This window comes from Cyanistes caeruleus, chromosome 28 (genome assembly GCF_971803275.1).
Source record: "Cyanistes caeruleus chromosome 28, bCyaCae1.hap1.1, whole genome shotgun sequence".
In the NCBI taxonomy this organism is placed as follows: domain Eukaryota; kingdom Metazoa; phylum Chordata; class Aves; order Passeriformes; family Paridae; genus Cyanistes; species Cyanistes caeruleus.
The window spans coordinates 4,677,323-4,698,465 of NC_141728.1; the positions used below are offsets into that span (position 1 = coordinate 4,677,323).

At 49.1% G+C, this 21,143-nt stretch overlaps 2 protein-coding genes across 2 annotated transcripts in view; one reads left to right on the forward strand and one right to left on the reverse strand.

Moving 5' to 3' along the window:
• Nucleotides 1-21,143, reverse strand: part of LOC147649087 (uncharacterized) — a 193,078-nt gene that overhangs the window by 127,668 nt on the left and 44,267 nt on the right. The gene's annotated exons all lie outside the window — the stretch shown is intronic.
• On the forward strand, nt 2,565-11,825 carry LOC147649090 (uncharacterized). The gene is made up of 8 exons (XM_086864887.1): nt 2,565-3,147; nt 4,514-4,867; nt 5,776-6,075; nt 7,437-7,624; nt 9,105-9,225; nt 9,857-10,507; nt 10,803-10,916; nt 11,287-11,825. The coding sequence occupies exons 1-6, from the start codon at nt 2,634-2,636 to the stop codon at nt 9,925-9,927; spliced, it is 1,548 nt and encodes a 515-aa protein (XP_086721013.1). The 5' UTR covers nt 2,565-2,633; the 3' UTR covers nt 9,928-10,507; nt 10,803-10,916; nt 11,287-11,825.

Genomic DNA, 21,143 nt, shown 5'->3' on the forward strand with positions numbered 1-21,143 from the left:
TCACTGAATGCACAGAAGAATTCAGAAGGATGGTAGGTGACTACACAGGGACAAGTAGTGGTACCCCCCTTGAGAATGAGAGAAGTTCTACAAATTAAACAGAACAAATGTCATTGGGGTGCAGAGGCATTGGTGAAATTGGTCAAACTAAATTTAATTTCAGTACAGATGTTAACAATGGCAAAATCAGTAATGTCAAAATGTGAAATTTGCTTGAAGAACAATCCAGTGGCTAGACGACAGGCACAATTGAGGAAAATTGGGATAAGAGTAGAACCAGGAAATTATTGGCAAGAAGATTTTGTAGAATTACCAAGAACTCGAGGATATAAATATCTATTGGTAGGGGCTGACACATTTTCAGGATGGCCAGAAGCTCTTCCCTGTCACACAAATCAAGCAAAGGAGACAGTCAAGTGGTTTCTGCAAGAAATCATTCCAAGATTTGGGGTGCCTCTAGGAATATCATCAGAGAGGGGACCACATTTGATAGCCACGGCAGTGGGAGAGATGAGTAGGTTGCAGGGAATATCTTGGGATCTCCATACACCATAGAGACCCCAATCCAGTGGACAGGTACAGAGGATGAATCAGACCTTGAAGAGGCAAATCAGCAAAATATGCCAAGAAGCTAAATTGCAGTGGCCACAAGCTTTACCAATAGCACTGCTGAGGATTTGGATAAAGCCTCGAAGCGGGATGTCAGTCAGTCCTTATGAGATATTGTATGGGAAACCCTAGGAATCCCCTGAACCTAATCCAAATGTACATGTTACAGGGAAGCAAGAGGTGTAGAATTATGTTCTGTCTCTTGGAAAAGCTCTAGCTTGACTTTGGAGCACCCTTGTGTGGAATAGGCCACTGACTCTTGAGAATCCAGTTCATGGCATCCCCCCAGGAGATGAAGTGTACGGTAAAAGCTGGAAGGAAGAACCATGAAAAGAAAGGTGGAATGGACCCTATCAGGTACTGTTAACTACCTTGACAGCAGTCAAAGGAGCTGGACTGGATCCCTGCATACATTACACCAGAGTGAAGAAGGTTTCCCCTGCACTGTGGACTGCACAAACTGTAGGGCCAACAGAGCTGCAGATAAAGCGGGTTTGATTGTTTCAAATGTCTAGGTTGCTAGTGACTGTAATGGTGATTATTTGATGGCCTTTAGTGCCATCAGTTGGAATCAATTTTACCTTGAGATGTGAAATGCAAAAGGATCAGCTGACAGCTCTCCATTTTAGAATGAAGAGGGATGTGGGGGTGCAGCCAGAAACACAAGTGATAAAAGTCTCTAATACTATCCAGGCAGAAAATGGGATGATTGGATTAATTCAAGATTTTGCCAACATGCAAAACACCAGCAAAATAACTGCCTGTCTGCCAATACCAAAGGCACCAGGAGACCTAATAAGTTGGGGAATTATAACATCAAAATTTCCTGAAATACAAAAGAATAAAAGTGAAAATGTGAGCTGTGTATTGCAAATAGATTACGAGTACCAAAAGAAGACAGTGCTTGAAAATGCTGTGAAGCCAAAGTCTTCATCTCTATGGGATTGTCATGAAAATGGAGGAAAGTATGAACCAAAACTAGGCTGGTATGGGAAATTAGGGAATTATGGATAGTGTTATGAAGAGATAGCAAAGGTTATTAAAGAAAAGATTCCAGTGTCAAAATGGAAGTATGAAAGACAGGAAAGAAAAGATGGGGTTGAAGCTTGGGACAGTGCATGGTCAGTGAGTTTGCTTCAGAAATTCCAATATATGGCAGATACCCCTTGGTGCATGAAGTGGGAAGGCTCTGAAAATGAAACAGATCCACAAGTATGGAACACTGCAAGCAGTAGTAGAATGGAAGCAGACAAAGTGAATTGGTGGGTATGGAACAAAACTTAGGACTTGTTGGAGTCTGAGATACAGAGTGTGTGCCCTTGTTTCTAATACTTAGTTCCAGGAGTCAAAGAAACACTGAATTTCATATGACATGAAATTCATGAGCATGTTTTCATGGTGATACATGAAAACAAATGTTAAAGTTAGATAGGAAAAGTGTAAGTGTGTAGATTAGAAAGTTTCTTAAATCACTGGGTGAAAAAGTAGTTTAGAGAACAGGAGACAAGATGCAGGATTTAGGGCGTTGTCTCTTGTCCTTCTCCTTTCTCCTTCATGTTCTTCTCTGAGGGGTTTTTGGGTAGTAGTAAGTGATTGGGTAAAAAATGCCACAGTGCAGCGCACAGGTGTTGGGTCATTGGATCAAATATTTATTGGAATAAAGAAAAAAGGACTCCTCTGTCTCCTTTTTGGACATAAACTTCTGGCGTTTGTGGATTAATTTTCCTGACAATTGTTTCTAAAAATAACTTGAATAACAGGTACGATTTAGTTAGCAAAAATCAATTCCATTTATTACAGTAACAATCTTTGTCAATCAGTGTAATTCCTATGTAATTTCTCGTTTCCCACATGCATTTTTCACCTGCTCTTACCAGGCCTTATCTCCCCTCAGGCCCCGCTCGTCCTCGCCGAGTCCGGCCCGCGCCGGGGCCGCGCCGGGCGCGCGCGGGGCCGAACGCAGCGCCCCCCTCAGGCCGTTGCGCCGCGGCCGTTGCGGCGCCAGTCGGAGACAGATCGGTGCCATGGCGGAGCTGCCGCTGCCCGCCGGACTCAATGCCAGCACCTTCCCCGCCAAGCTGTGGCGCCTGGTGAACAGCCCCCGCGTCCGCTCCGTGCGCTGGGACAGCCAGGCCCAGGGCTTGCTCATCGACCGCTTCCTCTTCGAGCGGGAGCTGCTCAGCCCGGCCGGCGCCCACGGAGGGGGCGGCCAGGGGGCGGGGGCGGCCCCGGACTCCTTCAAAGCCACGCACTTTGGCAGTTTCGTGCGCCAGCTCAACCTCTACGGCTTCCAAAAGGTGCCGGCATGGCTTGGCTCAGCTGTGCCGGGCGATGCCGGGGCTCGGCTCCACTTTATGAACCCAAACTTCCGCCGCGACCGCCCCGAGCTCCTGCTCCGCATCAAACGCCTGACCAGGGCCAACAGGCAGAGACTGGCGGCGGGGCTGGAGGTGCGGAGCCGCCAGCCCAGCCGCCTCCAGCGGCTCCCCACGGAGCGGTCGCTGCCCGCCTTCCCCAGCGGGCAGCCGCCCAGAGCCGGTGAGACGGGGTGGGAGCTGCGGGCGCGGAGGGAGGCGTGGGCTTTGGCCGTGGGCGCTGCCCGGCCGGGCAGGAGCGGCCCCTGCCCGTGCTGGGGCTGCTCAGCGCTGCTGCCCCGGCCGGCACAGGGGCTGTCCTTGGGCAAGGCAGCTGTGCCGGCAGGGCCCGGGAGCTGTGCCGGGCTGCCGGGGGCTGCGGGACAGTCCCGCCGCGCCTGCGCTCGCCACACGCTGGCCCGCTCGGCCGGCAGCCGGCCCGGCCCTGTGCCGTGGCTGGCGCTGCTCATTGCGCGGCCCTGGGACGCTCGGGGAGCTCTCCGGGAGTGCGGCTGAGCCGAGGGCTTGGGCGTGCTCAGCCCCAGCGGGAGAGGGAGCCTCCTGTCCCATTTGGAGCAGAGGGGAGAAGAGCTGGCACTTGGGTTTCTGGCAGCTGCCTCCTGCCAAGGCTTGAACGGACAGGGGAGAGCTCAGTAGACAGGGAGCTGCTTGTTGCAAAGTGAATAAAATCCCATACACCCGTGTGTGTAGAGTTGTTTATTTCAGTGCTGGAGGTGAGGAGGATTTCTCCTCCTCATTCATCCACCTTTGTCAATTGCTGTGGTATATATTTAGAAATTATTGCTTGGTGTTACTATGTCATTATAACATATGGAACTAATAGACACAGTATATTATACACTCAGGAAGGAATTTACACAGTATAATCTCATGGCTATAGATAGTTCTTTTTCACTGTGCTTGTGCCTCCCCAATTTGGGGGTCGTTGGGGGTCTCTGACGAAGGCTTCCAAAGTCATCTTTGCATCTGAACTTTTCAACTTTGTCTTCAGAGCATGCACAGCTACGGTGTTCCTTGGTCTGTCTGGTCCTAACCGGTCTAATTGCTTTATTTTGTGGCTAATTGACTTGACGTTTGCTAATTTTTCATTAGTACTATACTTACCTCTCTCTGAAACTGACCACCTGGTGAGATTTTCATTTTTTTTTCCTGGGTCTCCAGCACTGAGCAACCAGTTAACCATATACTAGCCACCACAATGCATAGAAAGACGTCTATATCAGGTTAAATAGATCCATGAAGTTATGATTCAGGTTCTATTGATATCTGGTGATACAGATCTGTCAGGTTCTATTGATATCTTATAAGTCAACCTATAGAAGCAGCTTGTAAGTTTGACTTAAGTTCTATAGGCATCAAACCCCCCAAGACATGTGGTGATATTTTTCTTTCTCACCCTCTTTTGGGAGGAGGTGAGCTTTTGTCTTCCCTGACAAAAGCACACTTGCTGCCAAGGGAAACACAGCTGAGGAGCAGGAGTGACCCAGCCTTCCCTTTGCTTCCTTTCTTCTTCCCTCCCTGCTGCACAGCTCCCTTGTGCCAGAAGTGCGATGCTGCCTCACCTGAGGATTCAGAGCTGCCTCCAGGCCCTTGCAGGAGAAGTGCAGCTGCTCAGGAGAGTGAGGCTTCCCCAGCACCTGCCAAGAAAGTCTGTGCCACCTCTGGACTTGCTGGGGCTTCACCAGTGGAACCATCAAGAGAGCTCATCCAGAGATTTAATCTCCGCAAGCTCACGGTTCCACTGGTTCGCCTGGACCTGAAACGCCATCCTGAGCTCATGGTTCGCCTCACTCCAGTCGACCCTGAAGCTGCTTGCAGGACCCTTGGACAGAGCAACAGCTGCTCATCTTCTCAGCAGCACAGCCCAGCCTGCCACCCATCAGGTAGGGAAAGAGTTTCTACCCTTCCTTTTCCAATAGCTCCTGGCAACTGAGCCTTTCAAGTGTTTTCCCTGAGTTCTCTGTCATGGCTAGATCTCAAGTGAGAATCACGGAGAAAGTGTACTAGGAAGTGGGACTGTGAATGCCAAAGGATTCTCTGCTCTTCCTGTCCTTCCAGCAGATGTGGAGGTTGTTGTGGGCATTTCCCAGACAGCCTGTCTGCTGTGGTGCAAGGGCAGGGTGAAAAATATTGCCCGACAGACAAGTGGTCAGTGTTAGGTGAACTCCCCTGTTTCTTGGAATGAAGTCCAACTAGGACGGTGATAGGATATTGCAGATGTTTCAGACTGACAGGCCTGCAAATCAGGCCATGCCACTGAAATGAGCTCTGTGTGACTCAGAACAGCTGCAGCTGCAGAACATGGCCTCACCTACAAGGTTGCTTTTAGAATAAACTCCCAGTTGAATTTCTCAGTGTGTGCCTGAAGATGCGGGCTCACCTTGGGTGAATGCACGTTCTGTGGCCTTCTGTGTTGAGAAACTCAAGCAGCCAAATCTAAAAGCTGCTGGGGAGATAGGGAAGGCTGTGATTCTAAAGTTGTTGTGTGCCTTTGGAGCAGAAGGGAGAAGAGCTGGCAGCTGGCTTTCTGGCAGTTGCCTCCTGCCCAGGAATGGCAGCGGGACACTTTTCCCAGACAGATGAATAAGTACGGGAGAGCTCAGTAGACAAGGAATTGGTTGTTGCAAAGCTTCAGAACATGTGGGGAATTTTCTCCTTCTCACCCTACTTGGGAGGATGGGAGCTTCTGTCTTGGGAGAAGTACAGTTGCTGCCAAGGGAAACACCCCTGAGGAGCAGTAGTGACCCAGCCTTCCCTTTGCTTCCTTTCTTCTTCCCTCCCTGCTGCACAGCTCCTTGGTGCCAGAAGCGCAGTGCTGCCTCACCTGAGGATTCAGAGCTGCCTCCAGGCCCTTCCAGGACAAGTCCAGATCCTCAAGGGCGTGAAGCTTCCCCAGCACGTGCCAAGAAAGTGTTTGCTACATCTGGACTTGGGGTTTCATCAGGCCAGCCAGGCACACACAGATTTCAATCCCAGCCAGAGCTCATGACTCCACCATTTCCTGCGCACCATCAAAGCACTTCTGTGGCCTCTCCAGAGAGCAGCAGCTGCACTTCTCCAGAGCAGCACTTGCCAGCCAACATCCCATCAGGTACGGAATGTGTCTCTCCCCTGGCTTTTCAGAAAGATCACAAAAAGTGACTGAAGTATTTTGCCGCGGTGCTCTGTCATGTGTCCATTTGATTGTGACAATCAGGTGTCAAGGGTACTAGGAAGCAGGATCATGAATATCAAAACAATCTCTGTCTGCTTTTCCCATCCTTGCTGCAGATTTGGAGGATGTTCTGGCCATTTTCCAGGCAGCCTCTGTGTAGAGGTCAAAGGGCGAGGCAAAGAACATTTCTCCACAACTGGTCGGTGTCAGGTGAACTCCCATTTTTCTTTGGATGAAGCCAAACTAGGACTCTGATGGGATATTGCAGAGTTTACAGATTGTCTTTTGTTGAGATGAAATACAAGGGATGGCACCACCGTGCTTTGAGATGATTTATTGCTTAAGTAGCCCAATAAGAGATCAGTCCCGAGGCGTGAGATTTACAGGCAACAAGTCAACCACAGCTCGAGGAAGTTACGAGTTTCTTCTCCGCATGGCAATATATAACTTTTTAGTCCAGTGGACAGTTGACACCAAGTTTGTTTTCACTTATTAAGCTCTTATCACCTTTACTTGATTTTGCCACACTGCGTCTGTCTTTTAACCAACGAGCTAACAGGTCACGTATTCACACACACTTCTGTTATAGTTCCTAGATCTCTAACTTAATTTATAAATCACACTATTACACTTGGTACCTCCAACTATTTTACTTAATAGAATTTCTTACTTACTCTAGGCATATTCTTACTTGCAACTGTAAGAACATAGGTTTATAATTAGTCTACCTAATGTCTGTCTACTTTCATCACTCCATTAATCCAGGCTTTTTCTAAGGCTGCAGATTTTCCATTTCCAACAGTCTCTCCCGCAAATAATGCTATGAGATTTCAGTGCACGCTGGGAGTCCCCAGAACAGTTGCAGCTGCAGACCATGGCCTCACCTCCATGGTTGCTCCTTAGAATAAACTCGCAGTTGAAGTTTAGCATGAGTGTCTGCACCTCTGGCCTCTTCCTGGGTGAATGCACTTTCTGTGGTCTCTTGCGATGAGAAACTCAAGCAGCCAAATGCCAAAGCTGCTGGGAAGATGCAAAAGGCTGTGATTAAAGGTGATTATGTCTGTGTGTATGTCTAGATCAGTTTCCCAAGCCATACTTTAATCTATGTACATGTTGATTAGGATAATACTTTTGAAGGGGAAGAGCTCACTCTTCCAATTCCCTGGGAAGTTTTTAATACCTTTCTGGAGTTGAGGTTGCTGTGCGCTTCCTGTGATGTTTGATCCAAGGCAGCAATAAAGCTCTGCGTCCCAAAGCCTCATTTTGGAGCCTCACCCATGTTTTTTGGATTCTTCCAGCCGCCCTGGGCACTTCAGTCCCAAGTGCTCCAGCTGGCAGTGCTGGTTATGCAGCATGGAGAGCCCCAAGCTGGGTATGGAGTACTCCTGGGGAAGAGGAATTGCCACCGCTGGATCTGGACCTTGTTCTAGAGACACTGGAGGAGATGCTTTCACCATCTGTGCCTGAAAGGTCTCCCTCTGCTCAGGTAACTCCATTGGCCAGGGATGAAAGGGGCTGGACTGAGAGCTTCTGAATGTTGTTGCATGGCTGAGAAGCAAAGGCTTCTTGAATTCAGCTGGGAATGGACACAGAAGGATTTGCTTGTTCAAGCAAGATTTGCTAAGGAAGAGGGAATGAAAAGGGGGGATAGCCCTTAAGTGAGGATGAGAGGTGTTTGCCAGGTTTGGATGCTCCTTTTTCTGGGAAGAATCCCTGGTGCAGGGGCATTTGTGGGGAGGAAGTGGAAGCTTGGTGGGTTCTAACAGGCTTTGTTTGATGGCAAAGAAGAGAAGAGCGTTTGGAGAATTGCCCCTGAAGGCAGAGTGGGAGGGTGTCAGTAGCAGATGTGGGCTCTGCCTCTCTTGGGCTGGAAGGCCAAGGCAAAGCAAGGGCTGGGCTGCAGCTGCTCCTGCAGCTTCTGCTGCTGCTGTGTGAGCCCTGCTGTGCGTGTAGGCATTGCCAGAGCTGTGTGTGGGGATGGGCTGGAGCTGCAGTTGTCTTGCCCTCTCAGGAACCTGGTGCCTGCAGTCCAGTTTCCAGCTGGGAAATGCTCAGCTGGGCAAACTGGCCAGTCTTGCTCTCCATGTTCCAGAGCTCAGTCACCTTGTGGGAAGAAGAGATGGGTGTTGCCAGACAGTCCCTGCAAAGCTGCAGCCTGCATGAGACTGTTGTGCTTAGGGCTGTGGTGGGAAGAGCACATCCCTGTGCCAGGAGCTAGCAGGACTCCATCCTTAGCGCCCACTCCATGGCTTGAGTGTCATCCCCACGCTCAACAGCCTTGTCAGCCTTGACAGCTCTTGGAGCGTGTTGGAGAAGTCAGTGTTTTGGACTGTTGAAGGCCTCTGGGGCCCAGAGCTCCTTGTTAGGAAGAAGGGATGAAGTGTGTGAGCCGTGGAGTCTTCAGGGGGCAGATGTCTTGGTTTTGAGGCGCCATGACTTGTGTGATTGGTGAGAAGGACAAGGTTGGTTCTGGCCATGAAATGGTTAAGGACTCCTTTAAGCCAAGGGGCTCTTCCTGTGTTGAAGAGCAGTTCAACCAGGGCCCATTAGCCCTTGTGTTTGACAGATTCCCTCTTGGACTTTGGAATCCCTTTTTTCTTAAGTCTTCTCTCTTCCCAGACTGGCCTGGAGTGTTCAGTTTCTGCATTGGCACAGGCCTTTTTGCATCTTATTTTACAACTTTGCCAAAGAATTTCTCTTCTTTCATTTAATATGCAGAGCCATTGCATGGGTAGATTTCTTGTTGAGGAAGGGCAGACTGGAGGTAGGGAGGGGGATTTTTTGGAACTGCCCATATCTTCTTGCCAAGCGTGATGAGCCTTTGTCTTCTGCAAACTCCCGTGTATATACCAGTTTTCAAAAGCAATTTGTTGGTGCACAGAAGGAAATCTGGCAGGCTCTGATTGTATCCCTGCAGAATCTATTGGTTGATCTTTGCGTTTCCTTCTTTCTGTTTTTCTTTTCAGGTCAATCCTAGTGTTGCCCGTGGCTCTTCAGGAGGGGAGGCTGTGAACAAGGCTGCAGCAGAGGGAGCTTTGCCTGCTTGCAGGAGCTGTGTGAACGTTTGCCAGGAGCCCCAGGAGCTTGGTAAGGAGTGAGCCCAGCCTGCTTTAGAGAGATGGGAGACAGCTGCTCTGAGCCTGCCTCTGACAGGAAGGGAGATGAGAAGAGTTGAGTTCTTGTCTGCAGCAGGGTTGGTGCTTCCTGGTGCCTTTAGTTCCAATCCTGCACTGGCACAAGCTCCCCGAGCCCTGCCCCTCCATGCTTTTCCAGAGGCTCTGACACCGAGTCCTCTGCTGTGGCAAGAGAGCCGGCAATAAACCTGAGCTGGTGGCAGTTGTGTCACCAAGCTGCGTGTCCCAATTGGTTCCCAGCTCACAGCAGCCTTCAGCTTCAGCCACTGCAGTGAGGACTGACGTCTCTGCGTCAGCCCAGAGAAAGAACAAGGCTGGGCTTCTTTGTGGCAGCTGGCACTGTCTGTGTTTCAAGCTCTCGGGGGTGCCATTTGCACTGGGAGGGTTGTGAATTGATTGGCGTACTTCAAAACTTCACAAGACTGGAAAACTTGGAAGGATCCCTGTTCCCTTTAAAGAGCATTCTCAAGTGAGAGTGTGCCTTTCAGGCCATCTTTGACAGCCTTTGCTAGCAGGACAGTTTACTTGCAAAGGGAAAGCTACACGGAGGCCAGCATTGACTGAGAGTTGCCTTTCCTTGCCAGATATCCATGTGATCTACCTGGCCAGAAGGGCTGCCCTGCGTGGGAAGAAGGATCAGGGGGAGAGCCTGTGACCATCGGGCAGGTGGCATCCCTCTCTTTATAGATACAGTTAGAGATTTTTTATCTTGATTTATTTATACATATAGTTACAAGTATAGATTGATAGAGTTGTATTTATAGGTGTTTCTATTTATCCATCTGTAGCATTTGTATATATAGTTATGCATGCAATAGGATTTTATTTCTATGTATACAGTTACATTTATAGATTTTCAAATTTGCATAGATATATGTAGAGAGTAACATTTATATGCACACACAGTTACATTTATAAATGTGCATAGTTCTTTAGTTAGAGCTCTATGGATGTAGAGGTCCATAGATTGAGCTGTGTAGGCTGCATTTTTGCCTCTTTCCTCCTTGGCTGCCTTTTTCATCTCTTGTTTTTCCCGCTGTGCCCCTTGTGTCCCCCTGTGCTGGGTCCGAGCTGGGGCCGGGCCAGGCGGAGCAGCAGTTGCAGCCCTGGCTGTCCCTGGAGCGGTGGGAGCTGCCGCTGGCCCCAGGCACTGTCCTGTGAGGAGCTGCTGAAGGACGCTGAGACTGAGGGGGCTGAGGAGGCGCTGATGCTGAAGGGACCTTGCAAACCTTGAGGTGTGAGGGGCACTGAGGGCTGTGGGGGAGCAGAGGGCCATGGTGGCACTGAGGTGACAGAGGCACGGGCTGAGGGCTGTGCCGGCTCTGAGGGGACACAACGGCTCAGAAGGGACTGAGCGGGGGGAGAGGCCTGGGAGAGGCCCAAGAAACTGAAGAGGGGGCTGGGGCTTTGCCGAGAGGACGGCGGGGCTGAGGGGATGGAGGGGGCCAGGAGGGAGCACACAGAGCTCAGGGACTGCAGCTCTGCCAGGCCTTGGAACCGATTCCAGAGCCTCCACTTTTGCCACCACAGCTGTGCTGAAGAGCTTGAGGACAGGCAGACACTGAGAGGAGCCAGCAGGGAGAAGCTGAAGGCCTGGAGCAAGAGCAGTGAGCAGGGATGTGCTGGGGCCACGCGAGAGCCTGGGTGAGGCCCCAGGGCCGGTGAGGCCGGGCAGGGCTGAGGGTGGCGTGGGCTTTGGCCGTGGGCGCTGCCCGGCCGGGCAGGAGCGGCCCCTGCCCGTGCTGGGGCTGCTCAGCGCTGCTGCCCCGGCCGGCACAGGGGCTGTCCTTGGGCAAGGCAGCTGTGCCGGCAGGGCCCGGGAGCTGTGCCGGGCTGCCGGGGGCTGCGGGACAGTCCCGCCGCGCCTGCGCTCGCCACACGCTGGCCCGCTCGGCCTGCTTGTTCTTGCCAACCCTCCTGGGGAGGCTCGGAGATTTTCGCTTCCCTGCTGGAAGTGCAGCTGCTGCCAAGGGAAAGGTCCCAGCACTGACTCGCTGTTCCCTTTGCCTCCCAGATGTCCCATCTGCTGTCCCTGTCCAGGAGAGCTGCTCTGCATGGCAGGAAAAGACTGAGGGAGAGGCTTTGAAGATGGGGCGGCTGATTTGTTCTTATGCAGTTGTATGGATATTTAGATTGGGACAGTGACATTTGTATCTTTTCAAATAGTTTTGTTTTATATATCTATATGTATATGTATTTTATAAAATATGTAATATTTAATCTGTATTTCCATCTGTAGATTGTTCTATATGTATATCTAGAGGTATTTAGTTCTATTTCGACATGTATGAAGAGGTATAGTTGTAGAAGTCTATCGAATTCTTAGTACAGGGTTTTTTAGAGGGAGACACCGATAATTTTGTATTTCTAGATGGGCTGTAAACTTGTAGTAATCTGTAATAAATTAAGTTGTTAAACACCTCATTGATCTTTGTCTATAGTGACTTGTAGAGGTTAGCAATAAGTTACATTTTTGCTAACTGAAGTTGGTATTTGTATATTTTTACGTGGCATTGTTGTGCTAATATAATAAATTACTATTTTTCAACTTAATTGAGAATTTTATAATTCTGCATTGTCAGCGCATGTGTAGCAGTTTGTAATAAATGACATTTTTCAACTGAAAGGGATTCATGTGTATTTGTAGCTCAGCTGTGCGGCTGCAGCAATCTGCAAGCAATGACATTTATCAGCTGAGATGGGTGGTTTGTGATTTGTGCTCTCCAAAGCAATGGGCAGATGGAAATGCCATGACGCTGGAGGATTTTGGTGATGAAAATCTCCAGCCACGCCCAGCACATGCCCCACTTGCACTCAGGCTGGGCAAGGGAAGCGCAGATTTGGGATGGCAGCAGAGCCACACGTTGGCTCAGAACTCGCTGCACAGGCCTGCTGAGAAAACTCTGGGACTCTGCTGCGCGTACAACTCCAAGCAGGAGGCAGCGGGGCAGGAGAAAGCATTCACCATGAAAAAACAAAGAGAAATTGTGTCCAAACAGATGTGAGGATACTCTGGGAGTTTGATCAAATGCTCTAACTCAGCACTGCCTGGGCTCATTTTCAGCAAAACTAGTTTGTTAAAAGCTGAACACCTTCCAGGAAAGAGAGATTGCTCTATCTTTGGTTCAGGAATGGCACGGTGACCAATCCCAGGTCACTCGGTCCATTTGCACCCAACACCAATGTGATGGATGGCAAAAATGGCATTTATTGGTGAAGAATTTGACACTTTATAACCTAGGTTCACAGTGTCACTCCCATCTGCTTTCATCACAGCTAAGTGCTATTGGCTAATTACGGGGGTCATTACCATAAACTATGGAGGAGGGGGGTGACTCCATCTTTCCATTACATCCCGATATCTTCCGACCGCCGGGCCCTAGCTGACCACATTTCCACCCCTCCTAATGCTTAACTAAATTTTCTAGAATATGAGTTGTATTAGTCTTCTAAGTTCTAACGTTATCTGTTTTTAATAATTTTATCTAATTTATCTATATTATGAAAAGTTTTAAAAGTAGATATAATAGACGTGAGTAAAAATATAAGGTGCACTATACTTAAGTAAAAAGGTTAAATACTTATTAAATAGACACCGCAGTGTTTCATTAACAAACAATAAGGCACAGGAGGTGACCAAGTGCATTCTTGGAGCATCTGCTGTCTTTCTACAAACAGGATGTTGACCCTCTCTAGTTGGCTCTTGACAAAAGACACAAGCTCATTTAAAACATGGTCCAAAGTTTAGCACCAGTAAGATCATTACGATTGGCCCGATCAGAGTGGACACCAGGCTGGTCAGCCACGGAGACTGGCTAAACAGCGATTCAAACCACCCTTGTTGGGCCTCTCTATCTCTCTTTCTCTGGGCTAACCTTTCCCTCAGTTCAGCCATAGAATCTCTGACCGCTCCAGTGTGATCAGCATAAAAGCAGCACTCTTCTTTCAGGGCGGCACAGAGGCCTCCTTGCTGCATTAGCAGAAGATCTAGCCCACATCTATTTTGTAAGACAACCTCAGAGAGTGAGGACAGAGACTTCTCTAAAAGAAAGATGGATCTTTCAATCCTCTGCAGGTCCTCATCCATCGCCATCTGCAGCTGAGAGAACCCTTGCTGTTGGGTGTCTCGTTAGGGACTTTTAGATTAGGTTCTTTTTCCCTTTCAACTGAAGATTGAGGAGAGGGAGGCAGTTTTCTCTTGTTCGGTCTCAGTTGTTTATTCTTCTTTTATCAGCATTGCAAGGTACAAGGAGCTATGTGCACTATGATAGAAAAGGGGTAAAATGGCTAACAAAGATCCTCTTCAGGTCCATTTACCCAATTAACAGATGCCAACTAAATTATTTTTCTTAGTGACCCAAAGACCCAACACCTGTGCGCTGCACTGTGACATTTTTTACCCAATCACTTACTACTACCCAAAAACCCTTAAGAGAAGAACATGAAGAAGAAAGGAGAAGGACAAGAGACAACACCCTAAATCCTGCATCTTGTCTCCTGTTCTCTAAACTACTTTTTCACCTAGTGATTTAAGAAACTTTCTAATCTACACACTTATACTTTTCCTATCTAGCTTTAACATTTGTTTTCATGTATCACCATGAAAACATGCTCATGAATTTCATGTCATATGAAATTCAGTGTTTCTTTGAATCCTAGAACTAAGTATTAGAAACAAGGGCACACACTCTGTATCTCAGACTCCAACACCAGAGTGAGCTAGTGAGGAAAATGCCTGGCCTGGCTGGGCAGGGAGCTTTTGCAGGGACACAGGAAAAAGATGAGGGTGCATCACCTTTGGACACAGGGACAGGCAACTCAGGAAATGTTTAAGGATGTCGTTAGGTCCTGCAGAAAGAAAAGAAGAGAGGTGAAAGCTGAATTAGAGCTTAACGTTGCTGCTTCTGTGAAGGATAATATATCACATCTCACGGGAGCTGATCTGGCTCTGTCACTTGGGCCTGCACAGGAGTGGGTCACACCCCAGGAGCAGGATGAGCCCAGCTGTGACTAGAGTACTCTACGGGTTTTAGCTGTCACTCTGCTCTGAGGGGGCAAGGACAAGAGGGAGGTCTTTTGCATGGGATAACAGAGGATTTATTGCTCTGGGGAATGTTGGGGGCAAAAGACAGAAAATGTGAGCGTGCAACAGCTGAAATAGGGAGGTGGTTCAAAGGGAGGGTCCAAAGCATCAGCTAATCAGAGATATCCTGGGCAGGGTAAAAGGCAGGGTTCACAAAATCATCATCCAATTGAGGCCCAAAGCACCAAGGATCCACTGTGACACTGCAGGGCCCAAAGCACCAAGGATCCACTGTGACTCCACGGAGTGTCATGGAACCGTGGAGACCATTGTGACACTGCAGGGCCTCATGGAACCATTCTGACACCAAGCTGGCTGGGAGTGTGGATGTGCTGGAGGGCAGGAGGGCTCTGCACAGGGAGCTGGACAGGCTGGATGCAGGGCCCAAAGCCAACAAGGTGAGGTTGAACAAGACCAAGTGCCGGCTCCTGCACTTTGGCCACAACAAGACCTGCAGTGCTCCAGGCTGGGGCCAGAGTGGCTGGACAGCGACCAGGCAGAAAGGGAGCTGGGCCACTGATGGACAGCAGGCTGGACATGAGGCAGCAGTGTGCCTAGGTTGTCAAGAAGGCCAATGGCCCCTGGCCTGCATCAGGAATGGTGTGGCCAGCAGGAGCAGGGCAGGGATTCTTCCCCTGTGCTGGGCACTGCTGAGGCCACACCTCGAGTGCTGTGTCCAGTGCTGGGCCCCCAATTGAGGAAGGCCATGGAGGGGCTGGAGCGTGTCCAGAGAAGGGCAACAAGGCTGCTGAGGGGTCTGGAGCACAAGTCCTGTCAGGAGTGGCTGAGGGTGGTGGGGTTTAGCTCTAGCTAAAATCAGTTGATTACTTCCTTCTTTCTGTGAGATATGGATTAGGAGAAGGGCAAATCAGGCTTAAAATTTAAATAAAAAGAACTTTATGATCAGGTCTACAAGAATAAGAAACAAGAATAAAAGTTCCAGAAACTTTTCCTCCCCCCAGACCCAACTTTTCCTTTCCCAAGTGACACGACAGAGACAAAACCTGGGATGTTAAAGCAGTGCCAGCTATACAATAGTCTTTTCATCAGTCTGTCCAGGGAGAGGAGTTTTCTCTTGTCATGCCATGGAGAGTTCTCCACAAGAAGCAGTTTTCTTGTTGCTTTTCATTTCTACAAACGGCAGTCACCCGGGCACAAACTCTGCCCTCTCCTCCCATTTTCACACCACTCTGAGGTGTGTTCATGGGCCATGAGCTAAGGGGTTTTATTTTAAGGATGAGTTAAGGAGTTGTGCTTCTGTGCCAATCTCTTCAGAGGCAGCTTGAACTCCTTCATAGGCAGCTAAGATTTCCTTCTCTGTGGGAGTGTAGTTGGCTTCAGACCCTCTGTAGCCTCGGCTCCAGAATCCCAGTGGTCGGCCTCGAGTCTCCCCAGGCACTTTCTGCCAAAGGCTCCAGAACAAGCCATTGTTCCCGGCTGCAGAGTAGAGCACGTTCTTCACATCTGGTCTTGTTCTGACTGGGCCAAGGGCTACTTCATGAGTGATCTCCTGCTTAATTTAGGCAAAGGCCTTTTGTTGTTCAGGGCCCCAATGGAAATAATTCTTTTTTCGGGTGACCAGGTAGAGAGGGCTCACGATCTGGCTGTACTGAGGAATGTGCATCCTCCAAAACCCTATGGCACCTAGGAAAGTTTGTGTTTCCTTCTTGCTGGCTGGTGGAAACATTGCAGTGATCTTGTTGATGACATCAGTAGGAATCTGACGCCGTCCGTCTTGCCACTTTACTCCCAGGAACTGGATCTCATGAGCTGGTCTCTTAACTTTGCTCTTCTTGATGGCGAAACCAGCTTCCAGAGAACCTGGATGATTTTCTCTCCTTTCTCAAACACTTCTGCAGCCGTATTTCTCTAATCAATGATGTCATCTATGTACTGTAGATGTTCTGGAGCCTCACCCTTTTCCAGGGCAGCCTGGATCAGTCCATGGCAGATGGTGGGGCTGTGCTTCCACCCCTGGGCCAGTCGGTTCCAGGTGTACTGCACTCCCCTCCACGTGAAGGCAAACTGAGGCCTGCATTCTGCTGCCAGGGGAATGGAGAAAAATGCATTGGCAATGTCAATAGTGGCGTAGCACTTCGCTGCCTTGGACTCCAGCTCGTACTGGAGCTCCAGCATGTCCGGCACGGCAGCGCTCAGCGGTGGAGTCACTTCATTCAATGCACGATAGTCCACAGTCAATCTCCATTCTCTGTCAGACTTGTGCACAGGCCAGATGGGGCTGTTGAAGGGTGAGTGGGTTTTGCTGACCACCCCTTGGCTCTCTAGTTCTGGGATCATCTAGTGGATGGGGATCACAGCATCTCAATTTGTCCTATACTGTCGGCGGTGCACGGTCGAGGTGGCAATTGGTACTCGCTGTTCTTCCACCTTCAGGAGTCCTACTGCAGATGGGTTCTCTGACGGTCCAGGAAAGGTGTTCAATTGCTTGATGCCCTCTGTCTCTACAGCTGCTATCCCAAATGCCCACCTAAGTCCCTTTGGGTCCTTAAAATACCCGCTTTTAGGAAGTCTATGCCCAAAATGCATGGGGCCTTGGGGCCTGTCACAATGGGGTGTTTCTTCCACTCATTTCCAGTCAGGCTCACATCAGCTTCCACTAAAGTCAAGTCCTGTGATCCCCCTGTCACACCAGCAATAGAAACAGATTCTGCCCCCACATGTCTTGATGGCATTAGCGTGCACTGTGCACCAGTGTCCACCAAGGCCTCATATTTTCATGGTTCTGATGTGCCAGGCCAATGAATCCACACAGTCCAAAAGACACGGTTTTCCCTAGCCTCTGCCGGGCTAGAGGCAGGGCCCCTCTAAGCCTGGTTATCCTTCTTTCCCTGGGTATATGTCTTGGATGTTCCTTCAAGGGAATCAGACATGTCATCATCATCATCATCATCATCATCATCATCATCATCATCATACTTGGAAGTTTGACTACAGGCTACTGGAGCGGTTTTTTTTTTGGTGAAATATCTTCTCTGAGTTTTGCTGTTTTTTAATTCAAGCATCCTTTTTGCCAGAGCAGCAGTAGATTTTTTATCTTATTTTTTTATGTTTTCTCTACAGTCACGCAGGAAAAACCACAGCTCAGCTCATAGCTTTTTTTCTTTATCTGGAGAACTTCTGCTTTGTGTACCAGGGCTCCTGGTCTGTACTGCTGAGACTGGAAGAAGGTCCTCCCTGAGTTTCTTGAATTTCTCCTCCATTTTGTCTTGGAAGTTTTGCATACGTGTTCCCACAGCTGCAATTGTTGCCTTTATGGGGCCATGCACGGTCTCTGCATATGCTCAGAGCTTCTTCGCCATATCCAGCATGGTCTCCTCCCTGTCATCCTGCTTCATTGTTGCTAAAGCAGAAGCGTATTCTTGTGGCCCAAGTCGAGCAAGTTTTCGCCACATCACAAATGTGCATGGCACCAAGTCTGGATTTCTAGTACCTAAGTCACCCACGAAGACAATCTCTACTATTGCCATTTCTCTCAAGCACTGAATCCCTTGTTCTATGGTCTTCCAACGAGTTTGCTGTATATAGAGATCATCTGCAGACAGATATCTTTGTGCCACACTTCTCAGGACCCGTTCCAGAGACTCTAAGGGTCAGCCCCCCTCATCATTCCTTGGTCGATAACCGGATCGTGTGACAGGGACCCCAGATGCCTCGCTTCAGTGCCATCCAGAACTGCAGCCTCACCTGCAGCATCCCACTGATGGACTAACCAACTAATTATAGACTCATCAGGTCGTCGAGTGTATTCCTTTCTCAGGCCATGAAGGTCCTTCAGGGAGAAGGGCTCACCAGTGCCTTCTGATTTTTGGTCAGTTGCTGGTCTTGAGGGTCCTTCCCCCACATCACCATTATCATCATCTACTGGCCGATGGGTTTTGGTTTTGAATTTCATGCTTCTCGTGGTAGGAGCAGCAGACACTGGCTTAGGCTCACTGTCTGGTTTAGCTGCTGGCTTAGGCTCACTGTCTGGTTTGGCTGCTGGCTTGGGCTCACTGTCTGGTTTAGCCTGAGTCACTGGGGTAGCTGCTGATTTATCTGCCTGCCCTACAATATCTAGCACCGTGCAATAAGCATACGCTAGGGCCCAACTTATTGCAATGAGATTTTTCTCCTTAGAATCATCATAGCAATTCTCTTCCAGATATTTCCCTATTTCAGCTGGGTTCTGAATTTGTTCACGTGAAAATTCCCAGGCTGGGGGATCAGAAAATTTCTTCAGAGTCCGGCCCATTCTCTCCCATTCTCTACACCACTCAGGATTTCCCACACCTGAGTCTACTTCTGGGGCAGGGGTCTCGTTGGCTCCTCTGGATATCTCAGCCCTCACTCTAGAGAAGTTGCAGACCATATAGAGGAAGCTCAACAGCTGAACTACCAGGAAAGTGAGCAGGAAAGTGGTATCCTTAACACTCAGGGGAAACTGGGTATTTCCAATTTCAGAAACATAACAGATTCAAAGGAGAAGAAGGAAAGAAAAGGCTGAAAAGCCTCATCCCCTGCTCTTCCTCTAACAAACTGGGTGCAATTACCAATAAACTCCCAAAATGTGCTACTGGGACTGGGAGGCAGGGTCAGGCGAAGAAACCAGAAGCCAAACATACCTGGCAGAAACTTCAGTAGTTTTATCAACTTCCTATAAATAATTATCACCAAGCCCAGTACAATAACCATTCTAATCTGTGCCCCTCTACTGTAAAAGAGGCAAAAGACAGGTATTAAAATCTCAAAAAATTCTAGGTACCAGATCCACGTGAAGGCCTCCACCCTGAGAGATATTATGCATCCAAACAACACGGCTACTGACTGCTTTATCCCAATACAGAGTCAGTACAACCAAAATACAATCAGTAATCAGTACAGGTTTTTACACTTTCTCTTCCCATGAACTGGGCGCCAAGAACTGTATTTGTCCTAGTTTAGGGCAAATTTGGGAGAAAAACTTCAAAAGGGGGTTTTTCCAGGGAAGAAAATATTCAAATGACCCCTCCCCCACCTAATTGGTCTGAGAAAGGAAAAAAAATTTCTTGGAGAGTAATGGAAAAAGCTGTTTATTTAACAGAAATTGAATAATATTAAATAATAAAACCTCTCGCTGTTTGATGGGATGGCAAATCCAGGAAGAAAAGTCCTTTTCATGTGGTGCAGCTCGGCTCGCTCAGGTTCTTATCAGTCCCTCCAGCGCTGGAAAGTGCCGAGGCCCAGGCCCCGGTGAGCCACAGGCGTGAGCTCCCGGGGTTTGTCTGGGTGTTTTTCAGTCCAGAGCAGGTTTGCACAGATCCAGGAAAGGAAACAAAGATCCAGGGAACTCCTCTGCCTCAGCTAGCTAAATCTAACTAAAAACCAGAGAGAAGCTCTGTCCTGCAGTGTATCCATTCTGCAGATACCACAGTCCAGGAGCCAGGTGTGGGGGAGTGATGATTTTTTTTAACAAAACCTGAGCGTTTCTTCTTGCTCCCCTTTGCTCTCAGAGCCAGTCTTAAAGGTGCAGAACTTAATATATAAAATAAACCAGACAACTGGGGATACAAGTATCAAAAAGTCACCCCAGGAAAAGGTGTGAGCCAGTGTGGACAACCTTGCTCCACATTCCCCAAGCCCATCCTCTCTGTCCTCCCTCACCTGGGACCTGCTTTGCTTGGAGAGCTGCCAGCACTCAGGAAAGGGAGGTTTTTCCCTTTTTTTTTTTTTAAGCAATCTGACACTCCTAAGCTCCATTGTTGAAAACAGACGCACTCCTCAAGTGTGTGCCAGCCCAAGGTGCCACCAAGGAGGTTCCCCTTCCCCAAGGCAGAACCCTGCAAGGAATGTTTGAGACCTTTGCACTCCTTGACTGAGGCCCTGCAGTGTCACAGAGGCCCCTGGGTTCCAGGATGTTCTGCACTGTCCCAGTGGATATTTGGCTCCATGGAGCCCCACGGTGTCACAATGCTCTTTTTGGTTCCACCAGGCCCTGATCTGTCACAATGGGCTTTTGGTTCCATGAGGTTCCGTCCTCAGCAATGGTCTCTGTAGTTCCAAAGTGTCACAAGGGCCCCTTGGTTCCAGGAGGTTCATTGGTGTCACCATGGTCCCTTGGCTCCATCAGGCATCCCAATGTCACAAGGGCCCCTTGGTTCCAGCAGGTTCCTGGAGCAGGACTTCCCCTGGGCCACAGAAGGGCTCCTCTGCTCTGTCCAGCAGCTGGGGCCATAACTCAGGGCATCTCCCCCTCACAGCAACTGGGGAGATAACCCAGGCCGCACATCTGTCCTGTCCTGACTTCTCTCTGCTGCCAGGGAGCTGCAGTTCCCAGCTGCCCAGAAACATCTTGCCTTGAGAGCAGCCTGAAGGGAGATGAGCCTTGGATTCTGGACTGACACACACTTCACTTTACAAACTAGAAAAGCTACACAAAACTTGCACAAAGCACAACTCTTCTGCATCGCCCCTGGAAACGGGCAGGGCTTCTGTGCCAAGCCTGGATGCATCTTGGTGCTTCCTTTCTGGAAGCTGAGGGAAAGAAAGGGCTCCAGGTGTGCTCCACCATCAATTGGGTGCTGAGTTCCATTGACTCCTAATCTTTGCCAGCGCTTCACGAGCTGTAATATAGGGAACTTGATTGTGCACTGGGTTTGTATCCACTAGCACTTCTTTGGGTTATCCTGTGGAGGAAACAGTCTGTTTAAAGTCTCTTGTCTGTTAATCTGGAGTCCATTCAGTAAATAATTCATTTTCTAATAGACCTAATGGGCCATTCTAAAGAACTTGGGAGCAAGAGCAGTTTAAGA